Source organism: Ovis aries, chromosome 1, assembly GCF_016772045.2.
Source record: "Ovis aries strain OAR_USU_Benz2616 breed Rambouillet chromosome 1, ARS-UI_Ramb_v3.0, whole genome shotgun sequence".
Lineage (NCBI taxonomy): Eukaryota > Metazoa > Chordata > Mammalia > Artiodactyla > Bovidae > Ovis > Ovis aries.
Window position 1 is genome coordinate 8,283,344 of NC_056054.1, and position 25,557 is coordinate 8,308,900.

At 51.1% G+C, this 25,557-nt stretch overlaps 1 protein-coding gene across 1 annotated transcript in view; it reads right to left on the reverse strand.

Annotated features, from left to right (window-relative positions):
• The window catches only part of EFHD1 (EF-hand domain family member D1), a 44,197-nt gene that overhangs the window by 11,425 nt on the left and 7,215 nt on the right, over positions 1-25,557 (reverse strand). Inside the window, exon 2 of the mRNA XM_027967533.2 lies at positions 7,529-7,676. Within this exon, the coding sequence (XP_027823334.2) occupies positions 7,529-7,676 (148 nt within the window). The remainder of the gene's footprint in view (positions 1-7,528; positions 7,677-25,557) is intronic.

Consider the following 25,557-nt stretch of genomic DNA (forward strand, 5'->3'; position numbering starts at 1 on the left):
ACAAGCTATTTACGTCAACACTGGAAACGTGGGGAAACTCCCTGGAAGTCCAGCGGTTAAGACTCCGTGCTTCCACTGCAGGGCATGTGGCTTTGATCCCTGGTAGGGGAAACTGAGATCCCATATGCCTCGAGACACAGTCAAGAAAACAAGGTGCTTCCCTGGCGGTCCAGTGGTTGAGCCTCCGCCTTGCGATGCAAGGGACACCAGCTCGATCCTGGTCTGGGAAGACGCCACGTGCTAAGGAGCAACTAAGCCCGGGCACCACAAGTACTGAACCTGTGCTCTAAGAGCCTGGAGGTTACAACTGCTGAAGCCTGCTCACCCTAGAGCCCGTGTTTCGCAACAAAGGAAGCCACGACAATGAGAAGCCTGCGCACAGCAACAAAGAGGGGCCCCCGCTGGCCGCAATTAGAGAAAACCCACATGCAGCAATGAAGACGCACGCAGCCAATAAACAAACAAATATACAATTTTTTTTTTTTTTTAAAGACCTATCTTCCCACAGGGATGTAGGGGAAAGGGCACCCTCATGTTGATAAGAGTGTAACCTGAATCAAAATTTTTGGAGGGCGTTTTGGAAATATTTACCAAAGATAAAATGCTTTCACCCTTCTAATCATTAATTCCCCTGCTTGGAATCCATCCCTTAAAACATGCACATAAATGCTATATCACATAAAAACATTACATAAAATGGTTTAAGAAGAAGCACTATGCATAAAAGCAAAAAATTGGCAACATCCTGCTTAACAGCCATGAAAGAAAAAGTCCAGTAGATTGGTATGTACTACTTTTAAAACTGAATAACGTAATATTTCTGACATTTTAAGAAGCCATTCCTACTTCCCATTTGTGTCCCATTTTGCCGTTAAACTATTTACCTTTCTCGGTGTTTTCTACTTTACCTCTGTCACTTGCCTTTCAATTTTGTTTACGGTGGAAATGTTTTTCAAAAGCTATCAATCTTTGCTTTTCTCTCACCAGTGTTATCCTTAGAAAATCCTCCCTTGCCACCAAGGTTACAGAAACAATCAAAAACCTGTGTTTTTGTCTACAACTTTTAGGACTCTTTAAAAAAAAAAAAAAAACCACATGTAACTATTTAATCTCTGAAATTTATTCTGATCTGTCATGTAAAGGTGATCATTAACCTTATTTTCTTCCACATGGTTAGTCAGTAATCCCCACACCACTTATTGAATAATCCATCATCTTCCTGAACATTCAAAATGTGACCTGAATGAATTTGTCTTTAAAGTCAGTCTATACTAAGGGAATGAAATACATACAAGACTCTGGAGGATACATTTTAAAATAAACAAATAAGTCAACCTGAAAGAGCAGTCCTTGCTCTATCTCACCCCTTGCATGTCCTTCCATCACCCCCAGGGCAGTTTTATGGCTTTTTTACTTCTCTTCTTTAAAATTTTTTTGTGAATTTGTCAAACAGCTTCTATACCACTACCATAATTTATCCATCTAAGAAGAATAGATCTTCTCAGGTGGCTCAGTGGTAAAGAATCCCCCTCCCAAGGCAGGAGACATGGGCTCTATCCCTGGGTTGGGAAAGATGCCCTGGAGGAGGAAATGGCAACCCACTCCAGTATTCTTGCCTGGAGGAATCCATGGACAGAGGAGCCTGGTGGGCTACAGTCCATGGGGTTGCAAAGAGTCAGACATGACAGCATCTGAGCGCATACACACAAACACACACACACACACAATATGTATGCCTAAAGGGAAATTTCCATTTTCCTCTAAAGATTGTCTTCCCCAAGAGGAAAGAACATTTTCTAAAGCAGAGTGAGAGTAAGACGAGCTCAATGAACTTTTTCCAAATTCCAACTTGAATGTCTCTTAACGCCTAGAGGGAAGCGTGTCTCATTAAGTGAGAGTCTGAGCTTCCACCATCACCACCCCCGAAAAGCCTTGCCGACAAGTCCTTCCTTGTCATTCTCGCTTCGAGGGTCCTAACTCCGCTGTGGACTTCGCCAAAAATAAAGCAACCGGTGAAGCAAGATGTTGCAGGACTTTCAGCTTCACGGAGGAGGCCGCCACCGTGGTCAGCTTGGCTCGACAGAAATGCCAGTCACCCACCTGCAGCTTCAAACTCTCTCACTAGAGGCCGGCAAAGACTCAGTTTGCAGCAGACTCTCGGAGCCAGAACACCGGCTCCAAAGAAGATTTGGAAATCAAGCCTGTTGAAGGAGGAGAGGTTCCCCCAAGAAAAGGATGGGGGACAAGGGGGCTGGGGGATGGTGGTGAGCGGGCTCTCATAGAAGAGACTGAAGATCCCTGCACACGTGAGCCTCAGAGAGAGGGAAAGAGTAAAACACCCAACCGTGCCTCGGTCCCCTATGTATCCTTAAAGCACTTAGCAGAAGCCACCCTCCTTCCCAAGTCTTTATAAGGAGGACACAAAACAGGTTGCCCCTCCGGAGCTTGGGAAAGACGGAGCACCGCCCCCAGCCTAGCACCAACCCTAGTGACCTGGGGCAGGGGAGTCTCTTCTGTAAAATTCATTTTTGTTACTCTGCAGCAGAGATGACAATGTAGGTGTTTACAGGAGGGTTTGGGAAGATCCTCTGGAGGAAGAAATGGCAACCCACTCCAATATTCTTGCTTGAAAAGTTCCATGGACAGAGGAGCTTGGTGGGCTAGAGTCCATGGGATCGCAAACAGTCAGACACGACTGAGTGACTAAACACCACCAGCAACAGGGCTTCAAGTATTCCTCAACAGTCCTTTCCCCTGAGAGGATCCCGGCCACAAGCGCTCACTCTCAGCTTTGCCGGCTCACAGGTAACCACCAGCAGCTCTGTCACAACTTAGGGGTCTCCCTGCCCCAGCCAGTTAAAGAAAAAGGATCCAGCTCAACTCGAAAATCTCCAGCTTTCCTTAGAGCATGCCAGACTTTCCCATTTAATGTATCACAATCACCAACCCCTGAATGACAATTTCTCCAACTGCCCAGCCTTGTTTGTCTTCCTATTTATAGTCCACAAAGACTGGTATGTTGTAGAGAATTGGAAAGTGTCCTAGCTGTGACTCTGAGCAAAGAGGGGGAAGGGAAGGAGAAGCAGAAAACAAAGAAACAGAGAGAACTCACAAAGCTAAAAAGCAGTTTCAGACATGAGCTAGCAAATGCTTGTGATGAATTTAAGGGAATTTTTAATTTTGTGGCTCTGACTGGTGATACAAACACTTGCCCACATTAGTTGGAGCTTTTAGGTGGCGAGTGACAGAAACACACTTGTTGGCTTAAGCAAAAAGGAGGTATTCATTATACAAATAGGATATCTCAAAAGCCAAGGGCAAAATACAGTGGTCTGGATGAAGATTGGAATGGGGAGAGCCAATGTGTTCAAGACCAGAAGCCACATTCTCTTTCAAGCTCTTATGTCTGGACCACATGGCAGAAAATGGCCAATCCGCACTGAATTATCCTTGCAGGAACAGCCACCTGCAGAGCCAGTGTGCCAAATTCCAGCCCCAAATTCCCAGATACAGAATCCAATTGACCTAATCTGGCCACGGGTCCATCCACGGTCCAATCAACCATAAACAGACAGGGGTGCAACCCAGGACAGCCAGGGCTGCCAGGGACCCTCTTAGGGAAGGTAGGGTGGGAGGAGAAAAGAAGACCTACGTTTCCAGTGTGTGCTTATGCGTGCGTGTACGCTTGCTCACTCGTGCCTGACTCTTTGAGACCCTATGGACTGTAACCTGCCAGCCTCCCCAGTCCATGGGATTTTCCTGGCAAGAATACCGGAGTGGGTTGCCATTTCCTCCTCCAGGGGAATCTTCCTTCCTGGGTCTCCTGCACTGGCAGGTGGATTCTTTACCACTGAACCCCCTGGGAAGTCACCCAGTTCCCAGGACTGACAGGTAATCTAGTAAACCCCTTATCCAGCCTTTGTACAAAACCACCACATGTCTGGTCTTGGAGCAATTCTGCTTTGAGACAGATGTAATGGAGTTAGTAAGGACTACAAGAAAAAGTGAGGAAGATATTAAGGTCTCTCTGTCTGCCTCCAAAGGAGACTGAGGTGAGGAGGCCTAGAATCTGATTCTAGATCCCTAGAGCTACGGAGATAGAACTGCTAACTCCAGTGCATCCTGTGACTTCTCCTACATGTCTGTACATGTACATAAACTATAAATGCAAACAATTATCTTTTACACACAGTTTGGAAATATGCTTTTGTTCCTGCTTCTCACACTGTCAACATTTGTCCTCTGGTCATCAAACACTGTGCTAGATCATCATTTTTAAAGGCTCCTTGTGTGCCATTTTGTTAAATACCCCGAATGTGCACATATAATTTTCATAATTGGAAAAGAAATGGTTTAAAAGAAAGATCAATTCCCTTGAACGTTGGGGGAAGGTAGCAAACTGGTGCTTAATAGAAACATATTTTCTGTATCAAAGGGCTTTTCTTTAGATGTAACTCACTTCAGTCAAGTTAACCCAGAAAAAAAAAAAAAGAAAGGGAATATGAACTCACCAAGCACCCACTAAGCATCAGGTCAGGAAGGCACTATAGAAATGAGACATTTTGTCTGTCTGGCAGCTCCTGCCACATATGATGATGGTGGTGGAGCGGTTTTATGATGCCCTGTGGCACATGACCTGAATCTAACCAATCACAGTATCCTGGATGCAATGATTGGTCCAGGAGGTGGGCATGTACCCCTATGAGGGCCAATCAGAAGCCTTCTTCTGAGACTGCTATGGATTATGGGATGAAGTAGCCCTCCATCCCCTGGGGCAATGTAGCCTGGAGCTGCCAGCAACCATCATGGCAAGCACCAGGGACAACACCCTATTTGGAAAGAAAGGATGTAGAAAAAAGCACAGTCAAGGTACAGCAAGAGAAAATTACTGATTACTTGTGCCTAAAACACTTTCACTTCATCTCCTAGGTATGTGAACCAAGAGTCACCTATTCTTTCCTTGTTTAAATTAGTTAGCATTCTCTTTCCATCACTAACAGTCAAGCATTCTAACTGATAGAGGCATAGAAAGAGAACTTTGTCCTCAAAACAGTCCCGAGCAAAAGCTGTTAACAGCCCTATTTTAAGGACATAAAAACTGAGGCTGAGAAATAATGTGTTCCAGTTACCCAGCTCTGTGTGGAAGATGGAGGCTGGAATGTACACCTCTTTTCATTAGACAAACTCAGCATCAGCCCACTGGTGGCTTACAACATGGGTGGATACCGGCAGAGTGAAATCCTAAGAGCAGGAGTTTGGGCTGTGGAGTACTGTGTGGCAAACGCATCCATACTTCCAATTCTGTACCTCTGGGCACAACTCCTAGAGATGGGGCCACAGTGGGGCTCTGAATTGACAAAGGACTGAATGTGAACACCCCTGAAGACCTGTAGGTGGGTTGAGTACCCACAACAAAACCCTTTGGAAATGTCCAAGCCTCAGATCGAAATGGCCAAACCAACAGCTAACCAAAAGCTAACTGAGCATCTTGGAAACAGAGAGGGGCGCATGCAGGAGGATCCTGGGTGAAACAGAGGGGAGGGATTTTCAGTTGGTGACTTGCATAGATGTCTAAGCACCCTCGATTTCCATTCCCCTGAGGTTAAAACTTTGCCACAGAAGTTCTTTCCCCAGCAGTGCCTCCAAAGCTTCACCAAGGCGAAATCCTTTACTTTCTACATCCCAGGGGCACCCAGATTATTGCTGTCGTTATGTGTGCTCAGTCATGTCTGGCTCTTGGTGACCCCATGAACTGTAGCCTGCCAGGCTCCTCTGTCCATGGGATTCCCCAGGCAAGAATCCTGGAGTGGGTTGCCATTTCCTCCTCCAGGGTATCTTCCCAACCCAGGGGTCGAACCCACGTCTTCTGCATTTCAGGCTGGTTCTTTACCACTTGAGACATTGGAAAGAAAGAGTTAAAGCCTAGCATGATGCATGAACAAGACAAAGGATTGATATATTATTATTAATAATTTGTAGTAATACAAATGAGAGGCAAGGGAACCAGAGAGGCAGCCGCAAAGTTGAACGTGGTAAATGATGGTGGCAGGCTGTCTCCCAGGCCCAGCCCTGAGCCGGGATCTGATTTCAGGCAAGTGCTGACCTTCTCGGTCTTCTAGCTCCTTAGCTCTGAAATGAGAAGTCTGGCAGCAGATTACCCTGAGGGTTACACCCAACACAGGTTTTCCATCATCTACCTCCACATCAGCTAGTTGAGGAAAGGAAGAGATGGGGGATTCTGAAGTTGATCTGTGAGCAGCGAGAGGCACGGTCAGCTGGGGAAGGGGCTCACGGCTGCAAACTCAGCTTCAGAGAGAACCGCCCCTGGCCCCCAGCCCCTGCAACCAGGAAGCGCAGCCAAAGGCCCTATCTAGCCTGGACAGACCAGTGTTTGGCCAAAGTTCTCACCCTCAGAAACCAGGATGCCAGCACTCCACTGTTTCTGGAATAATCAGGGTTAAACACCAGAAGACAAGGACTGTCCTCTCTTCTTTCAGCTTCCAAGGGTCCCAAAAGAGACACGACTGAAAACGAGACCACAGCAGCTGGGCTAATGTCCAAACCTTCAGCCTGGACGGTCTTGCCAAGTTATTCTAATACCAGGTCATGAATACATCTAAAAACCTTTCAGTAAAACTCAAACACACAAGACATGCAATTCCCTTCCTTGTGGAGCTGCATTCTTGCCATGGAAGAAACCCAGTGGCCTTGAGATTTATTCCCCAAAGTAAAAATGGCTGAGGTTTTCACCCATTGGGAAATCAGGTGGATCTATGTGTATTCTTCCAGGAATATATCTATATGTACACAATTTTGCTCACAATTCCAGGGGTCCAAAGACCAAAACCTATCCTGGACTTCTTTGGAGGAGAAGGTTCAGGGGCAGAAAGTAAGACCCTTTGTTTAATTGTTTTTTTAAAAAACTACTTTAAAATGCTTATTTTAAAAATTAATGGGCTTTCCAGGTAGTTCAGTGGTAAAGAATCCATCTGCAAGCAGGAGATAAGGGTACGATCCCCGGATAAGGAAGATCCCCTGGAGAAGGAAATGGCAACTCACTCCAGCATTCTTGCCTGGGAAATCCCATGGACAGAGGAGCCTGGCAGGCTATATCCATGGGTTTGCAAAGAGTCGGTCAGGACTTAGCGACTAAACAACAACATACAAATTAACAGTTTAAATATATTTTTCAAGTGTGAAACTAAAAACCACCGAAACTTTGCACCCACAAACATTCACTATGAATGTTTTAGTGAACATCCCTCCAGATTGCTCAATACTTACCATTTTACCCAAAGGAGGCTATCCTCCCCAAAGTGATTTTCAAACTGCTTGCTGAGCATTTTCTCATGCCAGCACTGTGGTTCACTAGCTCCTTAAAGATATGTTAAAAAGCAGAACTGCAGGTTAAATATCCAAGCAGCTCTCCAGAGGGGCCCAAGACATTGTGTAGTCCAGGGGACGGTAAATCAGCGGGTCCTCTCAGGGACCCTCACCCTCCAGGGGCTCACGGCCAGGACACAGGTACCTCACGGAAGCTGAGTTTGCCATCAAAGTCCTCGTCCACCTCCTTGATCATGCTCTTCAGGCCCAGGTGGGTCTGGGGGGCCCCCAGCTTCTCCATCATCAGCTTCAGCTCCATCAGGTCAATGAAGCCATCCCTTCCAGCATCATACCTATGGGGTCAAACGCAGGGCACTGGTGAGGGATAGCCATGGCCAGGACCAAAAGACACTTGTTAACCTACCAAATGTGAAATGCTTTTGGCTTTAGTTACTTAAAAATGACTCAAACTACTCCTGCCTTGCAGTGGCCACCAGGGTCACTGCGTTGGAAGGTCCCTGGCCTCTCCTTCAATACCTCTGGACTCTGCAGGGCCCAACTCAAAGCGGATCTTGGACTCCAGGAGTGTTTTCATATCTGTTAATGCCTTAATTAGGCTGTAAGTCTCCTGAGGATGAAAAACATGCCTGTTTACCTATATTTTTCCCTGTTTTAGTCAACAAACATCCACGGAACTCCTAACGCTGGACAATGGGAGGGCTGCCACAAGGCACCCTATGCACCTACTCTATTACACTGACGGTTCTGGAAGCTTCCTTCGGTCACCAGTCCCTGGGTCCCCATCACCCCATTTCCATCTACCTCTCCTCTCGTCCGTAGGTCTCCTGTCTCTGGAAGCTGCTTTCCCGACCTGGCACTCTGGTTTCACGCTTAGCCCTCCGGCTCCCAGATATCCAGTCCCCAGGTCTGAATGGTCACGCCTGGATGTTACAGATGAGCCGGGACTTGGCACAATACTCTTGGCCAAGTTTCGACACAGGGCCAGCACCTCTGCTGACGGTGCCCCCAGCCCCCAAGCCTCCCCACGGCAGGGATCCTGGCCCTGCCCTGTACTCCCGAGTGCCTGGGTCAGCCCTGTGGGACCCTTCCTCAGCCTCTGTTCTTATCCCCCAGCCACTCCACCCAGCCCCACCCCCAGCATCCTTCTCTACACACTTGGGCTATTATGGAGCTTCTCACAGACTCCCTGGCTCTTCTCCTAGCAAATCCATCCTATTCCCCACTGCCCAGAGATCCCTTGTTACTACAGCATGAACATCATGCGTTAAAATCAAATCCATTCAGAACAGCCCAAAGGTGGGAACAACCCCAGACTCCCTTGACGGATGAACAGATAAGCAAAATGAGGTATATCCATACAATGGGACATTATATGTTCACGCAGTAGCATATTATTCTCCATTTTAAAAATGAAATTCTGGTCTTCCTTGGTGGTGAGGTGGATAAGAATCCACATGCCAGTGCAGGGAACATGGGTTTGATCCCTGGTCCAGGAAGATCCCAGACGATGCAGAGTAGTTAAGCCCAGGAGCCACAACTACTGAGCCCATGGGCAGCAACTGCTAAAGCCTGGGCACCGAAGAGCATGTGCTCTGCAACAAGGAAAGCCGCCGCGATGAGAAGCCCACGCACTGCAACTAGAGAAAGCCCTTGTAGCAACGAAGACCCAGCGAGGTAAAAAAATAAATAAATAAAATTATTTTAAAAATGAAATTCTATACTTTGCTGACAAAGGTCCATACAGTCAAAGCCACGGTTTTTCCAGTAGTCATGTCTGGATGTGAGAGTTGGACTATAAAGAAAGCTGAGCGCAGAAGAATCGATGCTTTTGAACTGTGGTGTTTGGAGAAGACTCTTGAGAGTCCCTTGGACTGCAAGGAGATCAAACCAGTCATCCTAAAGGAAATCAGTCCTGAATATTCATTTGAAGGACTGATGTTGAAGCTGAAGCTCCAATACTCTGGCCACCTAATGCGAAGAACTGACTCATTGGAAAAGATTCTGATGCTGGGAAAGAATGAAGGCAGGAGGAGAAGGGGACAACAGAGGATGAGACGGTTGGATGGCATCACAGACTCAATGGACATGAGTTTGAGCAAGCTCCAGGAGTTGGTGATGGACAGGGAAGCCTGGTGTGCTGCAGTTCATGGGGTCAAAAAGAGTCGGACACGACTGAGCGAATGAACTGGATACATGCTACAACACAGATGAAACTTGAGAACATTATGCTAAGATTGAAATAAACCAGACACAAAAAGACAAACCTGTAGAATTCCACTTATATGAGATTTCCAGAATTCCTAGAGTAGCTACTAGAGACCGGGGGAAGAAGGGTGGGGTGGGAGTTACTGTTTCATGGTTTAGAGTTTCAATTTGGGATGAAGAAAAGGTCCTGGAAATGGAAGGTAGTGATGGTTACACAAGAATGTGAGCATATGGTGAGCTCAACACTTAAATGGTTAAGATGGCAAACATTATGTATATTTTACTACAGTTAAAAAAAATTAAATACCAACAAACAAAAAAACAGACTTCTTGACTGTCTGTCCTGCCCACCCTCAACTCCACAAAAGAAACCACCATTGTTGGGGAGCACACCACACCCGTAGCCTGTGGGCATCCAGAAATCTAACCATGTGGGCTGGTGGTATTTTGAGGCCCACGTGGTCTTGCTGGAGATGAAGCCTAGTACTCCCCAGGGTGCTGTGTTCCAGCCACAGTGGCCAGCTCATGCCGTTCATCCCACCCACAACATACTCCCACCCCACCCTCCTTGGTGGCCTTTTCTGTCCCCTGGAGCCAAGGAGCTTGCCCCACTTCCTCTAATCTCCAACAGCACGGTCTGCCCTCTGTTCTTCAACAGAAGCCACCTCCTCCAGGCAGCTCTGTGCTCCCCCTGGACTCCCACCGCCTTCTTGGCTGGAAGGATCACGTTGCAAAAGTTCTGTGCTAAAGTTCACAGATGAGTCCCCTGGAAGTTCTTGGTGGGCTCTGAGAACCCTGAAGGACAAGACAGGTGTTCCAGGGCGGTTTCCAGGTGTGCCAGTGTTTGCAGGAAGCAGGCAGAGCTTATAAATCACAGATGGACTGGCTCAGGATCTAGTATCATCAACATGATTTGTGAGCACTTAAAAGAGGAAGCAGTGATTGCCAGGGGTTCCCTAAAAGTGATTCAGGGATTGGCCATATTTTCTTGGTTTTTAGCCTTAAAAAAAAAAAATAATAGCTTTATGACTCTTCCCTGGTGGTCCAGTGGTTAAGAATCCGCCTGCCAGTAGAGGAGACACAGTTTCAGTCCCTGGTTCAGGAAGATCCCACATGCCTTGGAGCAGAAGCTAAGCCTGTGTGCCACAACTCCTGAAGCCCGAGTGCCTGCGGCCCCTGCTTGCCACAACTAGAGAAAGCCCACGCACAGCAATGAAGACCCAGAGTAGTCAAAAATAAATAAATAAATAATTTTTTAAAAAGAACTTGAACATTGAAAATAGCACCTTTATTGAGATACAATTTATATACCACAAAATTCATTCTTTCAAATTGAAGTGGAAGTGAAAGTCGCTCAGTCGCGTCCGACTCTTTGTGATCCCGTCGACTATACAGCCCATGGATTTCTCCAGGCCAGAATTCTGGAGTGGGTAGCCTTTCCCTTCTCCAGGGAATCTTCCAAACCCAGGTCTTCCGCATTGCAGGCGGATTCTTTATCAGTTGAGTCATCAGGGAAGCCCAAGAATACTGGAGTGGGTAGCCTATCCTTTCTCCACCAGATCTTCCAAACCCAGGAATCGAACTGGGGTCTCCTGCATTGCAGGTGGATTCTTTACCAACTGAGCTATGGTGGCGCAGTTTAAATTGCACACCTCAGTGATTTTTAGCATATTCACAATGTTGTAGAACTATCCATCACTGCCTATTAATAACTCCTCAACATTTTCGTCACCCCCGAAAAGAGCTCCATGCCCTGCAGCCATTCCCCATTCCCTCTTCTCAGTCTCCTGCAACCACCAGCTTGCTTTCTGTCTCTATGTGTTTGCCTGTTCTCGGCATTTCATACAAACGGAATCATTCTATATGTGACTTTTTGGGTCTGGCTTCCTTCACTTAGGGTAATGTTTTCAAGGTCCACCATGTTGTAGCACGCATCAATCACTATTTTATTCCTGTTATTTATCGCTGAATAATATTCTATTGTATAAATATACCATATTTTGTTTATCATTCTTCAGCTGAGAGACATATGAGTTGTTTCCACTTCTGGCTATGATGAATCATGCTGCTATGAACACTTCTGTCCAAGTTTTGTATGGACATATGCCTTCATTTCCCTTGGGTCAATATCCCAGAGCAGAAATGCTGGGTCGCTTGCTTTTGAAACAAGATGGTCAAGCAGGTCCACCAGAACACCAGGACCGACTCTATCAGAATCAGCAAGGCCCTCTATCAGGCTTCTGGAGGGAAAGATAAACAGGGGTAGATGCCCATGCAGTTCAGTGGCTGGCCTGTTAGATAGGTATAGGTAGGCCACCTAGGAAGAGTGCTGACTGTCAAATTTGCTGGGGCAGGGCTTCCCAGCTGGATCAGTGGCAAATCCGCCTGCCCAGGCAGGAGACACACATTCAACCCCTGATCTGGGAAAAGATCCCACATGCTGCGGAGCAACTAAGCCCGCACACCACAGTGAAGAGTGGGCCCCATCACAGCGTGAACGGACCTTGAAGACGTTATGCTAAGTGAAAGTAACTCAGATGCGAAAGGACAAATTCTGCATGATTCCAGCTGTCTGACATTCCGAGAATAGTCAGATTCACAGACAGAAAGGAGAATGGTGGCGGAGAGAGTGGGGAGTGGGGAGTTACTGTTTATCATAGTTAGCATGCTAATTCCCTTCACTTGTGAACGACTCTGAGACTCTACAGACTGCAGCCCCCCAGGCTCCTCTGTCTGTGGGATTCTCCAGCCCAGAACGCTGGAGTGGGTTGCCAAGCCCTTCTCCAGGGGATCTTCCCGACCCAGGGAAGGCCGGCTCTGAGCGTTGCGAGCTGCAGTCCATGGGGTCACAGAGTCGGAGGCGACCTAGCAACTCAACAATACCAAGGAAGACCTTCCTGGCAAAAACAGCTAACACAGGACCTGAGGTGAGAAGAGCTCTTACAAACAGGCCGGAGGGATGGTCTCTGGTTCAGGGAGTCCTGCTCCAAGTGAACAGGCTTCTCTAGTGTGGAACTTTCCAAAGCCTTCCATACGGTCATGTGTCCGAGGGCAACAGCGCTCGGGCCACACGGTCCTCTGAGTTCAGGGACTTTCCACTGGGGGCAGGCTCCTCTAAGGAATCATTCCAAGGAAAACACTTGGGGAAACAGCTTCTCAGGGCAACACTACCTCAGAAAGGCGGCCAGGTGAACGGCCCCTTAGCTCTGCCCTCCAGGCCCAGAGTGTGGACGGGTGTTCCCTGCCCTCTGCTCAGCACATGATGCCGGTCCCAACGAAGTCTGCAGAGGAAACAGAAGCCGAAGATGGGGTGCATCCAAGATACAGATCTTCCTGGGCAGAGGCTGAGGGTCGGGGTCCGAATCCGGAGAAGAAAGGGAGGGAAATGAAAGGAAGACAGAACAGCTGAAATGCTCAAGGGTGAGGAGAATGGCCTCGGGAACCGGAGGTGAACTGGGACGAGACAAGAAAAGGTCAGGGAACAAGGCAGGAGTTTGTCCTCGCCCGGCAGGGGCAGGGAGGACCAGGGCCACCCCCCATCACCTGAGCCTGCAGCCAGCACGGGCTTCCCAGCCCAAAGTGCCGTCAGGCTGGGGCTGTGGGCAGCGAGGGGCTCGGAGACCTTACCCCTGCATTTCTCCGGGGTTCTGACTCAGAAGGGCCATGAAGGGTTGGAAAACTTCTCTTAAGCCCTCAAGCCTGAAATACTTTCCAGGCCTAAGAACAAAGGCCAAATGTATGAGAAACAGCCTTGGTGAAGGCTGGGCAACAGGTGAAAGGAATTCACATTTCTTTAAATAGGCAGGAAATTGGGGGTTGGCCATAGTACGTGTAGAAGCCCACTACCTGGGGGAGGGGGGGGCAAATCCCAGGAGGAGGAAAGGGCCCGCCATCCGGCCAGAGGGCCAGTTTGGCCCAGGAATAACGCCCGTGTGTGGACAGAGAGGGGACGTCTCAGAGGGAAGAGGAGCAGGGAAGACAGGGGTCACGAGCCAGCCAGCGCCTCCACTCCCAGGGACCCAGCAAAGACTGCGTCCCTTTGTTCCTGCCTGAAGCACCAGCCAAGCACCGTCGTTAAGTCCCGGCCAGACTAGAAAGAGACCACATTAGTGGTGTCCCCGCCCTCCCCTTGGAACTGGGATTCGTAATCCTGAAGCACGCCCTTCTCCCTTTAAAGTGACCGTCTCTCAGGGTTGGTCCACAGCCACCTCCTCCAGGGCCTGCATTTACAAGGCAGGCAGAAAACCCCTCCCAGGTGGCCCCTCATCATCTCACTGTTTTATCTGCTCCTCTCAAAGCATCCAGTGACCGTCTGCCGTCGGCGCAGACAATGGGGTTCAAAGCACCTGGTAACTACCACTGGTCTGCTTTGCGGCTCACACACATTGTCTCATACAGGAACCCTTTCAACTTTCCTATGAAGAATTAATAATAGACGCCTGCGTTTACTCTTTATTGAGCACTTCCTAAGTGCCAGGCACTGTGCTAAGTCACCTTATTTAATTCAGCAGGCTGTGAGGCGGTTATTAGTCACCCCCCTTGACAGGTGGTGATAGAGGGCATACATGATATTCCAACAAACAGACCTCTAGTTAACTGCGAGAGTTAGATGTTTTACAATTTGTATCTGATGACGTTGGCAGAGATAACAGGAGCCGCGCTGCTGAGTCCTATTGGCATCCCCTTAAGTCCTTGGCTCCTCCTCTACCAACATCTTAGCTCCATTCACCAGTTTTTTTCCCCCTATAATTTAAGTTTTAACCCACATTTTCCCTCTTAAAGGCAGTCTAGGATATTAAAAAGAAAAGCCACTCATGGTCCCAAGACACCCCCTGCCCCACCCCAACCTTGTTTGTCTCCTGGGGCTTCTTTCTAGCCCTCTTCTGGATTGGTGAGCTTTTTCTCTTGCTTTTGCTTTGAAAGGTCCACATTCCCTTCCTCTTGCTATTCTCCAGGATCTCTGAGGGGGGAGATTCCAGTCCTGTCAGAGGTGCACATGGCCCTGCAGATACAGGCCTGGGTGCAGTCCCAGCCTTGCCATTCATGTGGGAGAGACGGGCTAGCAAGCCCACTGCAGACTATCACTGAGCTGTCTGTGCCTTGCAGAGCTGTCGAGGGGCCAAAAAAGATAACCCACCAGCTCTGGCCCCTGTACCTGGTAAGTGTGCGGTGGGAGGGAGCTATATTTAAAAGTAGGACCTGTCCGCAGCCATGAAGAGGAAGCAGACAACTTCCAGGGCTGCTGCTGAAGAGGTACCGACACCCACTGGCCTCAAACAGCATCCAATACCATTGGCATTCTGGAAGAAACTGCACTCCACAGCCTGCTGCGGCCCCTTGGGCTGAATTTCCAGGAAGCCCTTATAGAATAACTCTTGTCACCCAGCCTGTCCTGATGACAGCATCAGATCTGCCCTCCAAGGCCTCACTTGAAGGCTTCCTGACTCTGACTGGGGCCATCACTGGCTGGTGGAACGGGGTGGGATGAAGCAGGATGGTCTGAGGTCCCCAAACTGGGCCTATGACCTGGGAAAACCCCCAGCCTGGCCAAAGGGGCCCAAATGAGCCCTAAGTCTCAGCCTGCCAAAGGCCCTGCCAGTAAGGGAGAGAGGCAAGGGGGCAGGGCCAGTTTCCAGCGTCCACCCAGTGCTGGTCCATGAATGGCTTGCTCTCTGGGCTCCACTGTGCAGAGCCCCTGGGTTTTCTTGGGTTTCACCTCCCCAGAATAATCCTGCTATCAAGGAAGAAAGAAGCGGGCCAGCCTTTTGTCTGCTTGGGGCTTGCCATCAGAAACCACCCTGGGGATCCCCAGAGGGTAGAGGGTTCTCAGGAAATGGCAGCACCCCAGAAAATGCTTTACTCTTAATGTTGGGGGAGGGGTGCCTAGGCCTCAGGGCACCAGGAGCTCGGAACACCCGGCTTTCCCCCAGAAAATCCTGGTATGGGAATCACGCGCTGCCTCTTCAGACAGGCAGGCTCTGGCCACTCAAAGTGTGGTCCCTGGACCAGCGGCCCAGGATTGTCTAAGACGCAGAATTTCCTGTCCCTCCCCAGACCTGCTAAATCAGAACCTGCGTTTTCACAAGGTTCCCCCTGCTGGCAGGCTCTTTCAGGTAGGAGAAGGGCACTGTACCAGACCATGCCCGAAGCATATGGCCTTTCCCAGGGCCTGTGGGTGTCCCAACAGTGTCTACCCAGATGAGCTCAGCCCCCTCCCCCAGGTCAGTTCATTTCATTCACCGAGTAGCGTCCGACTCTTTGCAATCCCATGGACTGTAGCACACCAGGCCTCCCTGTCCATCACCAACTCCCGGAATTTACTTAAACTCATGTCCATCGAGTCGGTGATGCAATCCAACCATCTCGTCCTCTGTTGTCCCCTTCTCCTCCTGCCTTCTGTCTTTCCCAGCATCAGGGTCTTTTCCAAGGAGTCGGTTCCCCCAGGTCACAGGGCTGGGTTCCTCCTCCAGGCCTCCCTGCCTGCCCCTTCTCGGAGGCCCTGGTTTCCTGTCTTTCGTGCGGTACCCCCGGCTCTCAAATTATCTGTCCCTTCTTCCTCCCTTCTTCCTCCTCTCCCTCCTGATTTACTGCAGACTGAGAAAGCCCGTCTCCAAGTGTGTTACCACTGCAGGCAAACTAGGAGTCCGCAGGCTCTGAGGAAGGGGGACTCTGAGGAATTAAGCACAAAAGCCTGAGTCCAGAGTCTGATTTCCAATCAGGCTGCCCCCGGCCGCCTCCATTCACTCAGTCACCACCTGGCTCGGGTCTACCTGGGGCCTCTCCAGAGATGAAAGAGAACACAGAGACCGGTCCCAGCGGGGAGGCAGAGGTACAGACGGCTGAGCTGTGATACGGCCGGAGCTTAGGCAGAGCTGGGTCTGACAGCAGCAAGGCTGCAGAGCCCTGGGAGGGAGCCCCAGTCCCCAGCAAGGTCCACAGGGGATAGGATGTCTCAGAAGTGGGCAGGGGGTCCGGCCCCACAGGCAATCTGGGAAAGCTGTGTCTTCCTAAGGGGGAATGGGGGCAACCCCCAAAGAGTATGAAGCAGAGAGGCGACATCAGATAGGTGCTTCAGAAAAGAACTCTCAGCTCGGTGTGCAGGATGGATGGCGGGGTGGGGGTGGGGAGAGGGCGGTCATGGAGTGAGGAGACTAAGGCGGCTGGGGGAGCACACAGTACCCATCATGGAGAGATGTGGGGAGGGCGGAGGTGGCGTGGCAGTGGCTCTGGGTCAAGTGAGCACCAGCCTCCCCTGTCCTGTGCGCAGCCCGTGCTGTGGGAATGCACCTCTGGCTGATACCCTGCTTCTTCTGGAAAGAGGCCAGCACATTTACCATCTCATCCTCTGCCACTGGAGGAGCTGGTTAGATAGTGCTCGATGGACATGAGTTTGAGCAAACTCCGGGAGATAGCGGAGGACAGAGGAGCCCAGCACGCTGCTGTTCTGTGGGGTCACAAAGTGTCAGACACGATTAAGTGACTAACAACCACAGCAGCCGCACCTCGACAGGCTGCAGGAGACTAGCCCCCCATAGGTCCATACACAGTGTCTGGAAGCTTATAATGAAAAGGAGGGTGGCAGAGCAGAGCTGAGGCGCCACCCCCACCCCTACAGAGCACCCACGGTGAGCTCAGGGCCCCGCCAGACAGCAGAGGGGATACAGAGTCAGGCTGCTGCTACCTAGGGTGTTGAGAGAAGCAGGGAAACCTGCTTTGTCCCAAATGCCTGCAGTGGGAGAGCACTGCCTCCACCAGGGACCCTCAACATGGATTCAGAAGGAGAGGGAACCGAGGGTGAGCTGGGCTTCCCCCAGTCCATGCTCTCAGGCTGCAAAAGGCTTCAAACTGGGAGGCTCTAGCTACACGCAAATTCTCTCACTGATGCCAGCACCCCAAGCCAGGCACCCCGTGACCACCCCCACCTCAGCCCCAAGAGGAACGTGCCAGTGACACCAGTTAACAGGTCAGGACTGCAAAGTGCTTCAGCCACACGCAGGGTCCAGGTGCCAAGAACCCTCTGGCCACGAGTGACAAGGTAGGGAGGATGAGCCCTGGAAAGCTTCTGACCTGGCAAATGAAACAGGGCATAGTTGGGCCCACAGGAGCCCGGGTGGGCTCCTCCAGAGGAAGGCAGAGGATGGCAGGAGATGGGAGTGTGTTTCTGGTGTCAGACATCCCTGGTTCAAGGTCCCAGTGATATTCTGGGCTATGTGTCCTTGGTTTGGGTTTTGTCTGGGTTCTGCCCCAGAGTGACTCCCTTCTCACGAAGATCACAGGAGGCAGATAAGCTCTCAGCTCATCAGCAAGGGCACCCCCTCTCCTTTTTATTTTTTAAGTTTTAGCTCATTAAGAGAAATGTCTCATTAAGGGAAAGACCGTAATTCTGGGGTCTCCCTTTTGTCCTTTTGAAATTGGAACACCTTTGCTGGGTTTGGATAAGTACAGGCGGCTGGGGACTCAGTGTGGGAACAGGAACAGAGTAAGTAGGCCTGGGAATTGAGAACCACCAGGCTATTCATCCAGAAAGGAGGGTGAGAAGAAAGGGTGTCCCAGGGGACACCTGTCGTGGGTACTCCCTGATGGAGGCCGTGGAGGCCACAAGGACACTCCTGGTCAGCGGGGTGTGGAAATGAGTAGGGTAGGTTCTTTCCTGTAACAATGGGGCGCCTCCCCTTGGTTTCCAAAAAAGTGAAAAAAATTGAAAGTCGCTCAGTTGTGTCTGAGTGGCCCCTTGGATTATATAGTCCATGGAATTCTTCAGGCCATAATACTGGAGTGGGTAAAGCCTTTCCCTTCTCCAGGGGATCTTCCCAACCCAGGGATGGAACCCAGGTCTCCCACATTGCAGGTGGATTCTTTATCAGCTGAGCCACCAGGGATGCCCTTGGCTCCCAACAGCTCCCGTAAAAGCCATGGTGGGCTGGGAAACTGGGCCCAAGGGGGCCCCTGGAAACCTAGTTGTCCTGGGAATTCCCAGGAGTCCTGTGGATCTTGGGAGATGGGTGACCCCAAACCTAGGGGTTTCTACATCCGGACCCGGTCAGGCCTGGGGCAGCCCTGGCAGTGATGCAAACTCCCTTGACTCTCAAGCCCTTGAGTCAGGGAGGGACATTGGCCAGGGGGAGGCCCTGACGGAGGGGGAGGCCCTGAGGGAGGGCGAGGCCAGGGACCACGGGCCTAGAGGAAGTGGACCGTGGGCGACTTAGCGGTCCCTCCTAACAGAAAGGAAGACAACCAGGCTGGCAACCTCTGGGTCCTCAGAGCCTCCGCCTCCACCCACCACTTCCCAGGCAGCGGCTCCTCCCCCAGGCTCTCCCTCTGGGCTGGCACCGCCCTAAATCCAGCAGCCCAGCTGGGGGCCCAGACCTGCAGTCCCTCAGTGGAAAGAACCTGGGGCTGCAACCTAGGAGTGACCTAATTAAGGCTGCCACTGCACACCGAGTGGTCACGCGATCTCAGGGACAACCTGAGAAGGTGGTCACTTTCCTTGTTCCATGTCTCACTTACAGGCCCATCTGAGTCCATGCGGCCTGTGGTTGGCGGCACTGCCAGAGGGCCCTGCACCACCACAGGGAAGGCTCCCACTCCTGACATCCCTGGGGGCTGGGAAGCTCCCCTGCGGCCGTATTTAGAGCCTAGGGACAGCTCCAGAACAGAGCTCAGATCTCTCCACAGAGGTCAAGGCTCCCCCCTCCACCGGCCTGGCCTGGGGTCCAGCCCTGGGGATTGGAGAAAGAAGTCAGCCATGCTCAGCCATAAAGGGCTGGGGACTTCCCTGGTGGTTCCTGGTATAGGAACTAAGATCCCACCTGCTGTGCAGCTACTGAGTCTGTGAGCCTCAACTAGAGAGGAGCCTATGCCTTGGAACAAAGAGCCGAAAATAAATATTAAAAAAAAAAAAAAAAGAGCTGAGCCTGCTTTACCAGGATAAACACTATGGAGGGAGAGGGGAGCCTCCTAAGAATCAATAGAAACAGACTGGAGATGGGGGTTGGTGGATGAGGGGTGGGGGAAGGTTGGGGACCAACAGCCCAGCGGGAGGGGGGCCCGGCTGGGGCAACCAGCAAGAGAGAAGAATGCAGTAGCCAGCCGTGACTGGCCTTAAGGGTCATCCTGAGAAGTCTGGACTGTGTTCCACAGGCAATAGGGAGCCACCAAATGTTGTAGGCTGTCCCCAACCCATAGGGCTTCTCAAGAGGGAAGCAAGATAATGAGATCTGGGCTCTGGCATGTAGGATGGATCAGGGGAGGCCACATAGGAGGTAGCAGTCCCAGGCTGGGAGTGGGTGGTCTCTCGAGACCTCGAGGTCAGGAGGCCTGCCATGCAGGGCCCCGCCTGGCTGTGCAGGGGAGGGTGTCGAGGATGGCTGAGGGCTTCCCTGGTGGTCCAGTGGTGTAGAAGTGAAGTGACGTGGAAGTCGCTCAGTCGTGTCCAACTCTTTGCCACCCAGTGGACCGTAACAGTCCATGGAATTCTCCAGGCCAGAATACTGGAGTGGGTAGCCTCTCCTTTCTCCAGGGGATCTTATCAACCCAGGGATAGAACCCAGGTCTCCCACATTGCAGGTGGATTTTTTTTTTACCAGCTGAGCCACCAGAGAAGCCCCAATTCAAGCTGCCAAATGGTAAAGAATCCACCTGCCGAAGCAGGGGACAAGGCTTCTGTTCCTGGTCCAGGGAGGTCGCACATGCTGAAGAGCCACTAAGCCTGTGCCGCACAACCACTGAAGCCCTCACGCCTGGAGCCTGTGCTCCGCAGCAAGAGAAGCCACCGCAATGAGCACCTTGCACACAGCAACGAAGAGCAGCCCCTGCTCACCACCGCTGGAGAAAGCCCGAGCGGAGCAAGGAAGACCCCTCTCCAGGGGACCTTCCCGATCCAGGGACTGAACCCACATCTCTGTGTTGCCTGTACTGGCAGGCAGATTCTTGACCACTAAGGCTACCTGGGAAGCAAGAAAGACCCAGAACAGCCAAAAACAATTTTTTTTTTTTTAAAAGGATGGTTGAGACTCGGTGGCACAGGGGACAAGAACACGGGCCACCTGGGTTCAAACCCCAGCTCCGCCACTTATGCAAAGTGCCATGTTGGGCAAGTCATCTAGTTTCTCTGTGCCTCAGCTTCCCCATCTGTAAACTGAGGGATGCTGAAAGCACCCACCTCCTCGTGCTGACGATGTACAAACGCTAACAACAGTGCTGCACAGAACAGCAGGTGCTCTGCTAGCAGTGGCTCTGATGGGTAAGAATCAATCAGAGTGTAGATTTCCTACAGTTGGCTCTTGCAGGAAGGGGTGCGGGGAGCACGCGTCCTTTAGGGAGGGGACAGAGACCCTGTCACCAAGGCCGAGACAGACAGAGCTGCACAGGATCAGGGCCGGCACCTCGCCAAGGCTGGGACAGAGCTCACCAGGTCCCCGAGGGCGCAGGGTTGGGCTTGTCCTCAGCCAGACCTTGTTGGTAGAGGACAGATGGCAGGGGTCCACCGTCCCAGGCACAGAGTTCAGGGAGCAGTGCCAGGTGGGGCCAGGGGATCCCCAGGAGCTGATACCCCAGGGCTGGGATCAATCACAGCCCTGGGGTCCCTTGCCATTCTCACCAGGAAGGGGCGGCAGGGCCAGCCTTGGGCACATGAGAGTTTCTAAGTCCTGAACTTCCTGCAAACCTGACCCAAGCTGGCAGAGTGCGAGGATGTATTGTCAACTAGAGGCAGCCTTGTGCGGGGACAGACCACCCAGCCCTCGCTTCCAAAAATCAAAGAACTGACTTTCGTTTAGCAACATACAGAGCCGCCAGGCTGAGACTGAAAGAAAGCAAGACCAGGTCTGGACACCCCCAGACACACACAGCAACCCACCCACGACTTGCACAAAGGCCTCCCCACAAAGAAGGGCCACCAGCAAGACAACATCAGACAGCCACACTTTCAAAGGGCGCAAGAGCCATTAGTGTAAGGAGACGCCCATCAAAGAGGGTGCTGGCCCCAAGCACTCCCGCCTCTCCATCTGGAGACCTCCTAAAAGAGGAAGAAATCAGAGATGATAAAGATAACAAAGGAGCATGGCAGGGGGTAGGGGGTGCTGGTCTAAAAACCTGAGATGAAGAATGCCTCCTCTAACCACGGGGCTCAAGGAGGCAGACACCCAAGGCCCCATGGTGCAACTTTGTGCAACCAAGTTAGCTTGCACTTTCCTTTTCATCTGGAGTTTCTAAGCTCCCTCTCTCTCTCTTTTTTTAGCTGTACCATTCAGCTTGTGGGATCTTGGTTCCCTGACCAGGAATTGAACCTGTGCCGCCTGCAGTGGACGGGCAGAGTCCTAACCACTGGACCACTAGGGAAGTCCCTAAGTCCTCCCCGACCACAGCCCGGCTCAAACACACCTTGGGCCACCTCTCAGAGGAAGGAACACCAAGGCAGCCCTTCTGAGGGCTCCCAGCTGCCCGGTCCTCCAAGTTGGCAAGAGAAGCAGACAGACCTGTTGCTTCTGGTCCAGCAACAATCTTCCAGAAGTGACTCTGGGTCCCGGGTTCCAGGCTCACTCTCCCGTCCACATCCACTTCTGGCTCCCTTTCCCATGGGGGCTTGAGGTCTGCCCCAGCCAGTGAAACCCCAGGCCACAGGCAGGGAGAAAGGCCAAGAAATGAAAGAGGGGATGAACGAGACCACCAAAGACTCACAGGGCTCAGGATTCAGAAGTTTCCAAAACAACTGCCTTCAACAGGGGCTGGCACACCACGGCCTGCAGGCAAACCCCGCTCACCAAGTTTTCTCTGGATGCAGCCATGCTGCTGAGTTTAGGTTCCTGGACGCACTCTCTGCTGCTACTGTCTATCACAGTGGCCGAGTGGCTCTAGGGACCCCACAAGGTCAAATATATTTACCATCTCGCTCTTTACAGACCAAGCTGGCCCAACCCTGGCCCAGAAGGAACCTTAAAGGTCATCTAGCCCACCACCTAGCCTCCCAGGAACTTTCCAACCCTTCCCTACTGCAAACCTCTCACTCCATAAAGACAGACTACCCATCTTCCATTGGAACTCCCGACCAAGGGGCTTACCACCTTTGAGATCATTCCTTCCATCGCTCCACAACTCCAACCATGAGAAAGTTCTCTCTTCTCTACACTGTGTCTTTCACTGCCACTTCATTGCCCACCTTCTGCCCCCTAAGGTCGAGCAGGTCCCCACCAGACTTCAAGCTCTCAGCCCCCATCCTCTGGCTCCAAGAGGCCTTCAGATCCATCACGGGCCCGAATCCCTTCCCAGTCCTGGCTGGCTGCTCCTCCCTGGCTGTGTCCAGAAAGACCACGACCGCCCTCCTGAATGCAACATCCCCCAGGGTCTGCTAGGCTACATGGGGTGTCTTGTACATGAGTGGTGGACGGCTTTCCTGGGATTTGAATCCTTCCCTGTCAAGCAGTATTGTGGTCAATCCATCCCACTGTTCAAAGTTTGTTGAGCGTCTCAAGGGCAGAACCCCTCCAGATCAATCTGTACAACCCCAGTACCTGGCATGTGCTTTGCTGAATGAATGAGAAAGCTGAATGAATGAATAGGTCATGACAGGAGGTGAGAAAGAGATTCATCATTATCACCATTATTACCACTCCACAGGAGCAGGCATCAGCAAACGCACAGACAGTGCTGGTCACGGGAGCCCAGGGGTGGGAGCACTGAGGGAGGGTCACAGAAGGTCCAGGCAGCCTGGGAACCTAGGAAGGATTTACCAGGGAGCCGCAGGTCTGTGTCTTGGGGCCACTGAGTACACGTCGGGACTGCAGAATGGCACAGTCCACATTCCAGTAACTCAGGTCCCCCTGTACACAGGCCTTCCAAGGAGCATCTGACTTAGCACCGGGGTGCCCTTCAGTCATCAACGCTCAGGGGACACAGAAGCAGGGGGGAAGGCAGAGGTTTGTTCCAAGAGGACTCTATGATGAGGCCAAAGCTGTGTGTGAGAGAGCGTGAGTGAGCATGCCTCTAGGTACGGGTGAGCCTGCTAGAGTGCATATGATACACAGCTATCCTTGAAGCAGGCAGCTAATAGTGAGCTGTGCAAAAATCCAGCGTGAGGGCTGGGCTCCTCCACTGAGTATTTCTGCCCAAGAAGACAGGCCTGGGATCCACTAGCTCCAAAGATTTGATTCATGCAACACATCCTGAGAGATTCCCTGGGTCAGCTGTACCATAAAACCACGCATGACGTAGCCCATGTCCACCAAACTCCCCAAATCCAGTGGAGGAAGGTACTTCTATTCACTAGTTAGACTAGGGCAGGGAGGTGTTATAGGGCTAAGGGTGTAAATACAGTTAGAGGCCCCTGGACCTTAAAGCTTTGAGCGTGCTCAGTCACTCAGTTGTATCTCTTTGAGACCCTACAGACTGTAGCCCACCAGGTCTTCTCTCTCCATGGGATTTCCCAGACAAGACTACTGGAGTGGGTTGCCATTTCCTCCTCCAGGGCGTCTTCCCGATCTAGAGCTTGAACCCGAGTCTCCTGCATTGGCAGGCGGATTCCTTTATCGCAGGCAGATTCTTTTACTGCTGAGCTGTCAGGGAAGCCCTGAAGCTTTGACACCAGGCACTTAATTTTGCAAGGGAGAAAGGGAAAAAGACTTTTTATTTTTGCCTCATGTAGAATTTTAATAAGTCACTCAAATTCTCACAAAACAGGATGCTCTGTAATGAGGAGAGTGGAGGAGACGTCCCTGAGAGGAGATGAGGAGCAAGGAATAAAAAGAAGGAAGCTCTCTGCAAAGATGAAACCGCCAGAAATCGCGCCACCTCCTTCCAGCTCCTCCCACATCACACAACCAGGGCAAAGAAAACCAGTGCTTAAACCCCTGTAAGAAATACTTCCCAGTTACAGCATCTTTCTTCCAGAGACCAAGGCCTCAAACAGAAGCCGACCTGGCTGGGTTCTGGCTGACCACTCACCAGGAATTCACACAAGCCCTGAGTTCTCCTGCCCCACCTTCAACCAAAACACTCAAACAGGCATAATCCAGTGCAGGTGAGGGAATTTCGACTCCAAGGTGGATCACTCTGCACCAAAGACATAATCAGGAGAGTCAGAAGCCCTTGCCTTTCTCTACGGGAGGAAAAAGAAGCACTTAACGTCCGGTTATTTCCACCCACCTTTCTCTGGGTAGAAGGCAATTCACTGGAAAGATACAGATAAGAGTGGGTGGGCTGCCTCCCCTCCCTCTTCCCTAGCAAACCTTAACTCGGCTCCTTTCACCCCTTTTGGCAAATTTCAGCCCTCCATCTCCACATCTCTTCCTCCTTCCCTCAGAGAAAAATCTAGAGAGGATAAAAAGCAACTGGGGATGGGGGAGACGAGAAATGAAGAATTCCAGGACAGCCCCGCCTTTTTGGAGTTCAGCGGTGACAGGGAGTCGGGTGCTGGCAGGGTGTCCATGACATCATCGTTTCGGATTCCGAATAAAAAGACAACTTTCCCATAGCCAAACGCTCCTCTCCCCACCCTCTCTGTGGGGAATTGAAACACAAGCTTTTAGTATGCTGCAAAAACATCACAGCTGCATTTTAAGATGCTGTATTTGGGTCCTGCCTTTAAGTGGTTCCCCTCATTACCTCCCTTTGAACGGGGCCTCTGGATAAGCGCAGGGTAATTAAAATTTCCTGTCTAACCTTGACCGCTCCACCAGCTCCTATTACAGCCCTGGACACACTCTGTAGAGTCAGTTTCTTCGGGGCCCTCTTCCTCTTCGTTTTAAAATCAGGCCACTATTCTCTGGGCCCAGGCTATCCAGTAACATGCTTGGAGATGGAAAGGGAACTTTTTCTGGCCGGGCTGGTGATGCCTCTGGCTTCCCGCACTCATTAGAAAATTCTCTCTCTTCTACAACACACCAGGTCCCAACAATATAAAGACAAATGACCCCCACTCCAAGGATCCACTGTGTTCACAGGCTGGCAAGAATCCAGGAGTTTTTAAAACCTTGAAAATGTAAGAAATCCCTAGGCAAAATACTTTTAAATAGT